This window comes from Ursus americanus, chromosome 31 (assembly GCF_024610735.1).
Source record: "Ursus americanus isolate L20-20 chromosome 31, mUrsAme1.1.p, whole genome shotgun sequence".
NCBI classification, from domain to species: Eukaryota; Metazoa; Chordata; class Mammalia; order Carnivora; family Ursidae; genus Ursus; species Ursus americanus.
The window spans coordinates 11,363,207-11,377,312 of NC_142157.1; the positions used below are offsets into that span (position 1 = coordinate 11,363,207).

At 38.0% G+C, this 14,106-nt stretch overlaps 1 protein-coding gene across 3 annotated transcripts in view; it reads left to right on the forward strand.

Moving 5' to 3' along the window:
* The window catches only part of ODAD2 (outer dynein arm docking complex subunit 2), a 174,619-nt gene extending 161,928 nt beyond the window's left edge, over positions 1-12,691 (forward strand). For all 3 annotated transcript variants that reach the window (XM_045812814.2, XM_045812816.2, XM_045812815.2), the window contains one exon: positions 12,227-12,691. In XM_045812814.2, coding sequence (XP_045668770.1) covers positions 12,227-12,340 — 114 coding nt within the window. In that variant the 3' untranslated portion in view covers positions 12,341-12,691. The remainder of the gene's footprint in view (positions 1-12,226) is intronic.
* The last annotated feature ends 1,415 nt before the right edge of the window (positions 12,692-14,106 follow it).

A 14,106-nucleotide genomic window follows, 5' to 3' on the forward strand; every position in this document is an offset into this window, starting at 1 on the left:
CATCCCTTCGTCCAGGAAGATGTAGCCCCTGAACATTGTTCATGAATTGGTGAGCAAGTAAGAGCTGCATTTCAGGCCCCTTTAATCTGGTGTCTTCATGGACAGCACAACTCTGAGTGGCCCTGAGACCACCCAGATTACCCAGCAGTAAAACACAAAGTCAACAAGCCCTATCCACGTGCTCAGACTTTCCATTCATCCAAGTAAGTCACATCTGAAGCATATCTTGAACATAGAAGACAGAAACTGAAATAAATAGAAACAAACAAATCAGTTCTTGAAAGAAACAGAGTGTAGCAGAGAGAAGGAAAAAAAGTGAAAATCCTCAGAGAGATATAAAAGTATTGCATGTATGAAACCGAAACAGAGCTCTATAAAAAAAGAACATTCAGGGAGCATGAACTGAAGAGTTGGAAGATAAATCTCTCAGAGGCATCTATCCATCAAGAAGATCTAGGGGCGCCTGGGTGGCTCAGTCTGTTAAGTCTCTGACTCATGGTTTCAGCTCAGGTTGTCATTTCATGGGTCGTGGGATGGAGCCCTGCATCAGATTCCACACTCAATGGGGAGTCTGCTTGCAGATTCTCTCCCTCTGCCCCTCCTCTCACTCACTCTTTTGCGCTCTCCCTCTCTGCCTCTCTAAAATAAATAAATAAATCTTAAAAAGAAAAAAAAAAGAAGATCTGACAAATGTAAATATTTATGTCCCCAACTTGGGAGCACCCAAATATATAAGTCAATTAAAACAAACATAAAGAAACTCATTGATAATAACACAATAATAGTAGGGCAGTTTCATACCCACTAACAGCAACAGACAGATCATCTAAGCACAAAATCAACACGGAAACAATGGCTTTGAATAACACACTGGACCAGATGGACTTAACAGATATATTCAAAACACTTCATCTTAAAGCAGAAGAATACACATTATTTTCGAGTACACATGAAACATTCTCCAGAATAGATCACATACTGGGTCACAGATCAGCCCTCAGCAAGTACAAAAAGATTAAGATCATACCATGCATATTTTCAGACCACAATGCTATGAAACTTGAAGTTAACCACAAGAAAAAATTAGGAAGAATCATAAATACATGAAGCTTAAAGAACATCCTACTAAAGAATGAAGTGGGTTAACAAGGAAATTAAAGAAAAAACAAAACAGTACATGGAAGCAAATGAAAATGAAAACATCACAGTCCAAAACCTTTGGGATGCAACATAGGCAGTCCTAAGAGGGACATATATAGCAATACAGGTCTATCTCAAGAAGCAAGAAAAGTCTCAAAAACACACATCAAACCTTATACCTTATACCTTAAGGAGCTAGAAAAGGAACAACAAACAAAACCTAAAACCAGCAGAAGGGAAATAAATAAATATTAGAGCAGAAATAAACAATATAGAAACAAACAAAACACAGTAAAACAGATCAACAAACTAAGAGCTGGTTCTTTGAAAGAATTAATAAAATTGATAAACCCCCTAGCCAGACTTATCAAAAAGAAAAGAGAAAGGACCCAAATAAGTAAAATAACAAATGAAAGAGGAGAGATAACAACCAACACCATGGAAATACAATTATAAGAGAATATTATGAAAAATTATTTGCCAACAAACTGGACAATCTGGGAGAAATGGACAAATTCCTAGAAACATACAAACTACCAAAACTGAAACAGAAAGAAATACAAAACTTGAAAAGACCCATAACCAGCAAAGAAATTGAATCAGTAATCAAAAAATCTCCCAACCAACCAAAGTCCAGGACCAGATGGCTTCATAGGCAAATTCTACCAGGCATTTAAAGAAGAGTTAATCCCTATTCTTCTCAAATTGTTCCCAAAAATAGGAATGGAAGGAAAACTTCCAAACTCATTCTATGGGGCCAGCATTACCTTGATTCCAAATCCAGATAAAGACCCCACTAAAAAAGAGAATTCCAGGCCAGTATCCCTGATGAACATGGATGCAGAAATTCTCAACAAGATACTAGCAAAACAGATCCAACAGTGCATTAAAAGAATTATTCACCACGATCAAGTAGGATTTATTCCTGGGCTGCTGGGGTGGTTCAATATTCGCAAATCATTCAAGGTGATAAGCATATTAACAAAAGAAAGGCTAAGAACCATATGATCCTCTTAGTAGATGCAAAATAAAAAAAAAGCATTTAACAAAATACAGCATCCAATCTTGATAAAAACCCTCGACATCATAAAGGCCATATAGGAAATACCCACAGCTAATATCATCCTCAATGGGGAAAAATGAGGGCTTTTCCTTTATGGTCAGGAACAAGACAGGGATGTCCACTCTCATCATTACTATTTAGCATAGTACGGGAAGTCTTAGCCTCAGCAATCAGACAACAAAAGGAAATAAAAGGCATCCAAGTTGGCAAAGAAGAAGTCAAACTTTCACTATTTGTGGATGACATGATACTCTCTGTTGAAACCCTGAAAGACTCCACCAAAAAATTACTAGAACTAATACATGAATCCAGCAAGGTCTCAGGATATAAAATCAACATACAGAAGTCTGTTGCATTTCTATACACCAATAATGAAGCAGCAGAAAAAGAAATCAAGCATTGATCTCATTGACAATTACACCAAAAACCATAAGATACCTAGGAATAAACCTAAACAAAGATGTAAACAATCTGTACCCTAAAAACTATAGAACACTTATGAAAGAAATTGAAAAGGATACAAAGAAATGGAAAAGCATTCCATGCCCACAGATCAGAAGAACAAACATTGTTAAAATGTCTATACTACCCAAAGCAACCTACACATTTAATGCAATCCCTTTCAAAATATGACGAGCATTTTTCACAGAGCTAAAACAAACAATCCTAAAATATCTATGGAACTACAAAAGACCCTGAATAGCCAAAGCAAACTTGAAAAAGAAAAGTAAAGCTGGAGGCATCACAATTTCAGACTTCAAGCTATGTTACAAAGCTGTAGTCATCAAGACAGTATGGTACCGGCACAGAAACAGACACAGATCAATGGAACAGAATAGAAAACTCAGAAATGGACCCACAACTCTATGGTCAACTAATCTTCAACAAAGCAGGAAAGAATATTCAACGGAAAAAAAGACAGTTTCTTCAACATACAGTGTTGGGAAACCTGGACACCTACATGCAGAAGAATGAAACTGGACCACTTTCTTATACCATACACAAAAATAAATTCAAAATGGATGAAAGGCCTAAAAATGAGACAGGAAACCATCAAAATCCTAGAGGAGAGCAGAGACAGCAACCTCTTTGACCTAGGCCAGAGAAGCTTCTTACTAAACACATTGCCAGAGGTAAGGGAAACAAAAGCAAAAATGAACTACTGGGACTTCATCAGGATACAAGTCTTATGCACAGTGAAGGAAACAATCAACAAAACTAAAAGGCAGCCTATGGAATGGGAGAAGATGTTTACAAATGACATATCTGATAAATGATTAGTATCCAAAATATATAAAGAACTTATCAAACTCAACATCCAGAAAACACATAATCCAGTTAAGAAACAGGCAGAAGACATGAATAGACATTTTTCCAAAGAAGACATCCAGATGGCTAACAGACACATGACAAGATGCTCAACATCACTCATCATCAGGGAAATACAAATCAAAACTATGATGAGATACCACCTCATACCTATCAGAATGGATAAAATTAACAACACAGGAAACAACAGATGGTGGCAAAGATGCAGAGAGAGGGGAACCCTCTTGCACTGTTGGTGGAAATGCAAACTGGTGCAGCCACTCTAGAAAATAGTATGAAGTTTTTTCAAAAAGTTAAAAATAGAACTATCCTATGAGCCAGCAATTGCACTACTAGGTATTTACCCAAAGGATACAAAAATACAGATTCAAAGAGGTGGGTGCACCCTGATGTTTATAGCAGCATTATCAACAATAGCCAAACTATGGAAAGAGCCCAAATCGACATTGACTGATAAATGGATAAGGAAGATGTGGTATATATATATATGATGGAATATTACTCAGCCATCAAAAAGAATGAAATCTTGCCATTTGCAATGACGTGGATGGAGCTAGAGAGTATTTCACTTACTAAGTGAATTAAGTCAGTTAGAGAAAGACAAATACCATATGATTTCACTCATGTGGAATTTAAGAAACAAAACATGAATATATGGGAAGGGGGAAAAAAGAGTGGGAAACAAAGTGAGAACAAACTGAGGGTTGATGGAAGGAGGTGGGGTGGAGGATGGGCTAGATGGGTGATGGGCATTAAGGAGGGCACTTGTTATGATGAGCACTGGGTGTTATATGTAAGTGATGAATCACTGAATTCTTCTCCTGAAACCAATATTGCACTGTATATTAACTAACTAGAATTTAAATAAAAATTTAAAAAGAAAAAAAAGAAATGTCTCAGAAAGTAGAGCAAAAAGATAAAAAGATGAAAATAGGGAAGGAAAGATAAAAATTAGAGAACCAGTGCAAAAGATCTAACTTCAGAATATTAATTTCTCAAAGGGATAACTGAGAAAATGGAAAGGAGGAAATGAAATGAGATCATTCAAGAGAATTTCCCAGAATTGAAGTGCATGAATTACCAGATTGAAATGGCACATCAGGTGCCCTGTATACAAGGATAGAAGCAGACCTATCACAAGATATAGCACTGTAAAATTTTAGAACATTAAGTATAGTAATAATAAAAAGATTCTACAATCTTCAAAAGAGAAAGGAGAGAAAAAGAAGATTGAGTGAGAGAAACCAAACGTCAAGAACACTTTGGGCTTCTCAACAGTAACACTGGAAGCAAGAAGAAAATGGAGCAATGTCTTCAAAATTCTTCCAATTCTTCAAATTTGACTTCTAAACCAGAATTCTATATTCAGACAAACTCTTAATCCAATAAGAGAGAAGACATGTGAGTCTTAAGTTTACCTTTTTTGCTGGGTGCAAATCTTTTCATCAGGTCTTGTAAAGGTCAGGTAGGGGAAGAGATTAACACTAATCATTTAAAATATTAAATTCTCAGTGTATTTCATTTCTGTACGGTCTTCTCCACGTTCCTTTGCTTAGATTGAAGTTTCTAACTTCAACATCTTCCAATCCAATAAGAACAAGTAGAAAACCTTACCAAAAAAAGCATCTGCGTTCTAATCAGACTCATAAATAAGTTTATAGGATAATCTTTTCCAAGACAAAGGTACAGTAGTTTTATTCAATTATTCTAATAGCAAAGTGTGAGTGAGCTCTGTTTTCTATAATATAAATTGATAAAAGAGTTTAGCCTTACGTTTTTGTGAATATTTAGAATTCTAACCATTTCCCTATTCATCCAACTTCTCCCATTTCCCTTGGAAACATATTTCATATCTGATGCTTTTATCTCATCTTTATTAATAGCTACCTCGTGCCTTTATTTACCCATGGGGGCTGATGTCCTTCTGGACTAGAAACTGATGCAGGAGGAAACTGTAATTTGAAGAAATGATCAATCTATTACCATGAACACAGAGTTGTGTTAGTGGCACTTTCTTCACCTAACAGGACATGACAAGGCCCTGTTAACATACTAATTCTCAATATAACTAGACCAAAATTGCTGATTGGAGTCAATCTGATTGGAACTCTAGCAGAGAAAGTGAGCTGACAAAAAAAAAAAAAATTCATTTTAATCTCTCTACCCTACAACCTCCAATTCTAGATAATACCAACAATGATAATTATAACAATCATCATGTAGGAACATGTAGAAGAAGCACTTTACATTTATTATTTCATTTAATCCCCACATCTTTCCTGTTAAAAAGGTACTATTGCCAATCCTAATTTTACTGGTAAGAAGAACTGAAGATCAAAGAGAGTTACCCCACGTCATATGCAGTTAGGAAGTCAGGATTCAAACCCAGACTGTGAACTCAAAGCATGAACTCACAGCCACTACACTCCATAATCTATGAGAATATAGTGTTTTTTTTTTTACTTCCAGAGAATTATCTTTGTCATTTGATCTACCCAATAGCAAAATGCAATCCTAAACAACCCTATCCTCATAAATCTTTTTATCCATTCCCAGCCTGTCATTTCTTTAGCAGTCTTAGCCAGGAAACTCCCATATGCACAGATATGCTTTATAGTTGATAGGAAAAAAAAATTGAAGAGCAACTTGAATCCATTCCAAACAATACCATGAACTTCCATGCAGGGCTTGTGAAGACTTACCACTTCCTTTTCCTCTAACGGAGAACACAGAGTCCCACAATCTCCTGATGCTGCCAGTCATCAAGGCATGTCCATTTCTAGAATTTCTAGCATTCTTTAGAAGGTTGTTAGGGCTCTCTTTAGCGCGTGCCTCTGTGTGTGTGTGTGTGTGTGTGTGTGTGTGTGTCTGGGCACAAGAGCTCTCTACTGGAAGGCTCATGGAAAAACAATGTGGAAGAAAAGGGCAAACCTTTTTGAGAGGGCAAACCTACTCAACTGTAAACATACATCTGCACAGAAGAGGCACCAGATCAAACATGTAGACCCCGCTTTCAAGCTTTGTGGATATGAACCTCACATCGGGTAAATAGGACACACGCTCCTGTCACTGGAAGGCAGACACCACTAAAGGGCAAGCCCCTTGATTCACTTCACTGACCAAACAGAATCAAAGGTTTTGCCCCAACCAACAAATGTAAAATATGTTTTGAGGCCCATGGCTCTGGTGAGCTGTCATATGAAATGAATTACCAGGGCTCAAAGTCGGGATGTGAGGGAAACCACTGAGGAGCCTCAGCCAACCTGCATAGCCAGGAAGCCACTGTGCAAGGCAGACGCGGTGCAAATGCCTTGCTTGTTCCTGGGCTGCACACTAGTGCGACAACCACACCGCGATGCCTTGTGAATGGGAAAACAGCTAAAGCGTTCACAGTTCAAATGAGCTCTGGGAACTCAAGATCTTTCTGGAAAACCTGCTAAGCTTGGTGTGCAGGCAGGTATTTCAGAGCTCATCCGGCTCTAATTAAAACTCATATTTCCAGTCTGTGTTCACCCAAACAATGTTGAGTCAAACCACAAGAAAATCTGTTATCACTCAAATTGGTACATATTTTTCATACAACTGAAATATTATATAAAATCATGAACTGTTAGATATAAAAGTAAAAATTGAATGCAGACACCAATTCCCATGCTACCTTTGTCTCACCTTCTAGGGGATGTGAATCATAGGTCACAGCTGCGTAGTGAGGGCATGCACCTTGAGATCAAAGCCTTTGACACTGGAGGAAGTATTTGTGTTAGTCCGATCCACAAACCACGCTTTGTGCCCCTCCCCTTGTCCTCGTTCACGCCAACGTTGTAAAAAGTAATGTGTTTGAATGATGTTTTAAAGCACCCTGTGCAATTAACTTTGAAAGCAAGGGGGCCAGTTTTCCTTCAGTGTACATATGAAACTCCCAATAAATTTAAGGTCCTTGGGTATGTTTGGGGGAGGGAAAGATTAAAAAGAGGAAAGTTTTTGAAAGGAGCAAACACTTCAAAAAGGTAAACCTGAGGTGTTTTTCCCCCTTATAATATCAAAAATGCTTTTATAGTTGGAAAATGTCTACAGATCAAAAAATATACACCCAGAAGAGTGTACTGCTTCCATAATCACTTGTACCCAATTTGCAACTCACTTTCCTAAGAAAAGTACCCCTTTACGTAATTATCGCCAAGTATTACAAAACGCCCTCACCTTGCCCCGTGTGTTAGTGATTGGAAAACACATGCTGCTCTTTATTTTCTGTTAGCTGCCCATCAAATGCAGAATTTTACACTAAGTTTCTGTTATGTGGATGTTTCTATTCATTTTAAAGCATTCCTCTGAGTGCCCTAGTTTGCCTAAGAAGCTCTTAAAAATAAAAGCGTATAATCCTGAGTCCGATTCAAAACCAAGACACATATATCGTACATGTTGTTCAGATAGTGGTTTGGGCAAGTAGCACATCCTTTTTCAATTTGTAAAGCAGCATTCGCAACACAGCCTCTGGGTGTAGTAACAAAGCAATGAGTAACATTGACTGACAGCAGCAAGTAAAGTGCAGGAAAACCAATAAACTCAGCAGCAGCATCCCCAAAAGAGAGTCTCAGGAGTGCTTCTCAAATATCAAGCCATTCATACCCTGAGCACACAGAAAGTTCTACACTTCCAACACTATACCCTTGATTGAGAATGTTCCTGGCTAAGGAAAATAGGTAGAGCAGGATAAATTAACTTGTGAAGAATAAATCACTGTGCCTGGCACATAGTAAGCTTGGTAGCTAATAAAATCATTTCACATTGTACAATTGTTAGGTAACCTACAGGCCCAGTGCCAGTGAGTCACTCCAGGTACATTCAAGGAAGCAACTCTCACTGCCTACCACAGGTACTGTTCTAAGCCATCCTTTTCTCCTTTTATTTATTTTTTAAAAATTTCACCCTTGCCTCTACTTTGGGCCTTTAAGATACTGGACTGCTGGGTTCCACTGGTGGAGCTTTTAGATTAAACATTTACTAACCACCATATGTGATAAAGAATGAAACCTTGTGGTTAGTGCAAGAAACTGAGGCTAAATTAATTCCCCAAAGAGTAGTAGTCCTCTTAATGCATTCAGGTCTAGAAGTTACTCAGGTCCTAGAAAAAGTCATTGACAGAGTAGAGTCATAAAAAGGGTCCTGCATTGATTTGATATTATATTCCACCGTAAAGCATGTGAATGAATGCACAGCAGATCCTCCCCTCTGCAACCTTTATCTCGCTGATTCCTGGCATAGCCAACACACTGCAGGCTCTCTACCGAGATGCCAACAGCCTGCCAAACGTTATGACTAGTACATTTCACACTCACAGTTCATTAGTTTATGTAATATGAAATTATATAACTGGCATCAGGGGTTTGGGAATAAATGCAACTGACTTGGAAAGCCAGAGGAGGGGGGAACCATAAAGCAAAAACATGATCTGAGGGAGAATGGACAAAATGCAAGTTCGGTTTGGGCAGGTATCAGGCCAAAGGGCTGCTTTCCAAGGGAGCCATGCAAGGCGTGGTGGCAATAGCTGATGCCAAGTGAAGCCTGGGCCATTGGTGCCCATAGGGGTCAACCAGAGATGAGGTGGGGACTGCAGAAAGTGCTGACAGGGCTAGACTGACCTTAGGGCCAAAATTCCTGCTTCCTCATTCCTCCCAAACTAACCAGGGCTGGGCTCCAGGGAATAGAAGCCAGAACCAGACTTCAGAACTGGCGAAATAATCACGATGATAATGAATACCACTTATGGAGCTCTTACTTTGTACTGAGCATGGGTTTATGTGATTCAAATGCATAACCTGCGTGAAGCCAAGCTGCCTCGTGGTCCAGTCCCGACATGGAAATGCAGTCAGACACATAAGCCTGGAGACCGAGTAGCAACAGAAAGTGATTTTAATCCTAGTTGCACTCTTTCTTGAAAACAGCACTGTTAAACTTCTTTAAAATCCTCTTATCTTTTTTTGTACTCAGTACATCTGTCTCACCCTAAAGTTGCTCCTAAAATAACCCCCCTATTCCAACTTTTCCAAACACTCTATTCAAAACAGGGTGGAAGCTCTTCCTTCTCTCCACCTTCCTCCTTTCCTTCCCCACATGTTGTTTCTTTCTCTCCCACAAGGAATCCTCCGCCTTGTCTGGTGTGAATTCTCCCCGCCTGTGCTTCTCCAGTTTTTCCTCTCACACACTGCATGCTTGGATCCATGCAAGGCTCAGGGAACAGTCAGACTTAAATGGGAAGAGGAGAGCAGGGAAAGAGCAAAGGATGTAAAGACAGGAAGAAGCTGTGAATACAGGTGTTCAAACATTTTCTCAAGGTCTCTATTATCTCACTCATCTTCACAAGAAGCCTCAGAGGCAGGTGATCCCCTTAAACTTATGAGAAGATAGGGGTTAGAGGTTCAGTAACCCACCCAGTAAGTGGAAGAGTCAGGATACAAATCCAAGGAGCTATGACCTCAAAAACCAGCTGCTTGACTACTGTTTGCCTTTTCTAGAAAGCAGCTGAACTGCATAAGGCAAGTGTCTAGTTCCCTGCTCAGATAGTCTGGGTTCACGCTAGAACTCTAGTTCACCTCTTCCTAGATTTAAAAAATATCAACAACAGAATCTACTGGAGGAGAGACCAAGGACCAGCACAAAAGCAAGACAGGCTGGCCTTGTGAAATAGGCATTAGCTGGGCTTGTTAGAGCGGGCAATCTATGTTCCTCCAACTTCCTGAACAACATATACAGAGAACTCAGACAGTAGATTATCTATACATCCCATTTGCTTGTGGAAATCAAGTCTTTCATGTAGCAATCAGGCCCTCTCTCATCCAGGGCCCAGAAAAGCCTACAGGTAACTGACATTATTCATTATAACGACATGTAATAAAAAAATTAATATAGTAATAAATATTGTCTATTAAAGTGATTTAGGCTGTTGGAAGAGTTTAATGCTATATTTATAAAACAATGGAATCGAGGGAATTCATGAATTCTTTTGAATCATCATCTACTTGAGTGAAGGAAGGAGAAAATACGTTATGTAAAGGGAAATCATTAATAATTTTTTAAAATCATCAAGGGATTATATGATTTACCAAATCATATATGTATAATGGGAGATTCCATCTTTATTTTCTTCTATTTGGATAACCAGCTCTCCTTGGGCCATCTATTGAATGGTTTAACCCCCTAAAATGTCCCTTGAATTCATTCTGGCCACACTATGCCTGGGTCCTGCTGTGTTCAACTCTCATCACCTCTGGCCTGAAGGACTTCAAGGAGCCTTCAGTATCTTTTCTCTACAGTCCATATTCTGCACAGTGCCGTGTAAGTTATCTTTCTAAAATACAAACATGACCATGCCACTCTCCTGATTAAAGTGCTTAAATAACTTCTTTTTATTACCTATGGAATAAAAGCCCAACCCCTCAGCCCACCATACTTAAGACGTTTCACAACATTTCTCTTTATAACATCTCTTTGCTTGTCAAGTCATCCTTCTTTTCTGTCACAATCAACATTTGTTCCCAAATGCTACTGTGTAGAAAATATACGAATCAAATTAAATTTTCAAATCCTTTGTCAGAACTACTCATTGGAATCATAATTGATAGATTTTTAAAGTTCTGATTCATTTCTTTGATATTTATTTGGCATCTCCTATGTACTAGGCATGATACGGTATTATAAGTTTCAGAGTTTACAATCTAAAGAAGGACAGAAAACATCAATCCAAATATCTGTTTAAAAGGGAAGATATAGGGGCGCCTGGCTGGCTCAGTTGGAAGAGCATGCAACTCTTAATCTCAGGGTCATGAGTTTGAGCCCCACGTTGGGTGTAGAGATTACTTCACTAAATAAAGAACAAAACTTAAAAAAATAAAAACAAATAAAAGAGGAGATATGATATAAGGATAGTAATAAGCATTTGAGTAAACTGCTATGAGAGCTGTGATGAGGGAGAAATAGCATCTTATTTGATGGAAATCAATGGAGGCTTTGTGGAAAAGTTAACTAGGTCATGAAAGATGGATGAAATTTAGAAAGTCAGAGAAGAGGATGAGAGAGCCTTTTAGGAAGAGGGATGGCATCAATGAAGGCAAAAGAAATGGGGAAGTGTGTGACCTTGGATTACAGGATACAGCAAGCAAAAGACGAATGGTTAGAAAGTAAACTGAGGCCAGAGCACAAAAATCCTTTAAAGGACAAGTTAATAGACTGGGCTGTAGTTATTTAGCACTGGGAGTCAAAGCAGTTAGGGGATTGACATAATTAGGTTGTGACATGATCAAGTGGGTTGGAATACAGAGAAATTAAATCTAAAGGGGGCATGCTAATAGTCTATGCTGTTGGCTTGGCCTGGAGGCAGAAAAGCCAGAAAGAATGCAAGATAAATTTCAAAGCAGAATCCAGAGCAGTTAGATGACCAAAGAAAGGAGGGAGAAGCAGGTTTAGCTCAGCTCCAGAAAATAAAAAGGTAAGCATTTCATGAGAAATCCCTGCGTCTGGTTAAGTACCATTTATATTTTCATTTGCCTAAAAGGAATTTCTTGTACTTTTCTTTTCTGGTGACTTTTAAAAACATTTAATATTGAAAACTGTTTTCAGAGCCAAACTTTACGCCTTGAGATTAATTTAATTAATTAATTTATACTCGTTTCCCTTTTTGTCTTCTTTTACATGTGACAGCTTCTGCTGGATATGGTTGGGTCCCCTGACCAGGACCTCCAGGAAGCCGCAGCTGGTTGTATATCCAACATACGGAGACTGGCTCTTGCTACAGAAAAGGCAAGGTACACTTGAAATGTGAACAGACATTACCAGCTACCAAACTTTGCATGACACAGAACATGTCAGTCCCAAGGCCAGGAAGCCTAGATCAAGAAGGATTTTTTAGCAAATGCTTTACAAACAGATAAATGTCTGGATGAAAACACAGGAATTAAAAATGCAAAGGTGCTATTCATCCACAAATTGCATAGACATTTGTGTTCTGTTTAATATTTTAGGGATATGCCATGTAATGAAATGTAAAGCCAATACATTTATGATAATTTTCCAAGAACTTGAGAACCTATGTATAGAGTACATATATCTATTTCAGTGATACTTTTGTATTTGTGATGATTTTAATAAAAGATTTGGCCTTCCCGGTGTGCAGTTCAACAGCCATTCCTGCATGTCTTTAGAATTCCCCTTCTGTTAAACCTATCTCACTGCCCTGTCATTATGGTTTTGTCTGTTTGATCACTTGCAACCCACGGGAGAGCTCTAAGGAGACGTGCTGATTTCACGAACTGTTATTAAATAGAATTTAGAGTCAAGCAGTGGGACCTAGAGAGATCATCCTGAGGTCATTCCAGATTTCTCCTAAATACTATCAAACATCGGAGAAGATAATGTGTGACTGTCACCGTACCAGATAACGCAAATCACAAAAACATAAGCAATGAGTGGGATTTTTACTTTTAGACTTACAAAGCACAAACAATTATATATTTTATTTCCCTCACAGGACTGACCAACACTTTTATTGGAGAATTAATTTATGCTGCTGTAAGGATATTACTTCACATAAAATTCCTTTGAATTTCTGAACTCGCTTTTAGCACACAAAGTACTTTTTTTTAAGTGGCCACAAAAGATTAATAGCATTTTATCAGGTTATGGAAACATTAGAGGCCACTTAAAAGAATCGCATATGCAACCTCGGTGTGCTAAAATGTTTGGGAACTAACTGTCCCAAGTATCCAGTACTAGCCAGGAAAATAGCTTTGTATGCATCAGCTCCATAAACTGACAATCTCGCTTAATTCTTTGAAGAGCAGGCTAGGCGGTTTTATTAAAAAATATTAAGTACTGTCTATATTTGTCATAATTTGGAGAAGATCATAAACTTAATTGAATTAAATGTAAATAATTTGTGTGAAATAAAAGGCGGTACAGGATGAAAATTATAACAGTGATAGATTCTCTGATAAAAAGATAAGATGTTTCTGAGGATTTTAAGGTTTTGTAAAACACCAATTCATCTTCTCTGCTTTTCAGAAGAGGTTATAAAAAAAGATAATAGGAACAAGGCAATCGCATTAATGCTAACTAAGAACTGAATTTAAATAATAGTGTAAATCCTTTAACTTTCAACATATTTCTAAGGTTAAAGTTATACTGTTTTGCTGTGGTTCATGAACATTAAAAATACATCTTAGAAATCATGGATTATGACAGCTATCGAAAATGAACAAACATTATTGTTATATTTTTATTAAAGGAAGCTTTTACCACTGTCTAAAGATTTCAAGATATTCTTGGAATTAGGGGGTCCTAGAGCCATGGGAAGCAGCAGGTAGAAAACAGCAGCACAGAAAGGATTGGAAGAGAAATTAGAAGTGAAGGACTCTTCCTTTAAAATATGCTTCATAGAAAGGAGCTGGAGTTTTCGTTTTTTATTAATAAATGCATAAAAGAAAAGCAACAGTGCCATTTGAAAAGAAGCTAAGCACTTGGAAACAGATCAAGGAAATTGACATGGAAAATTTTTTTTAATTCTTAAACTCCAGAAAGGTTGT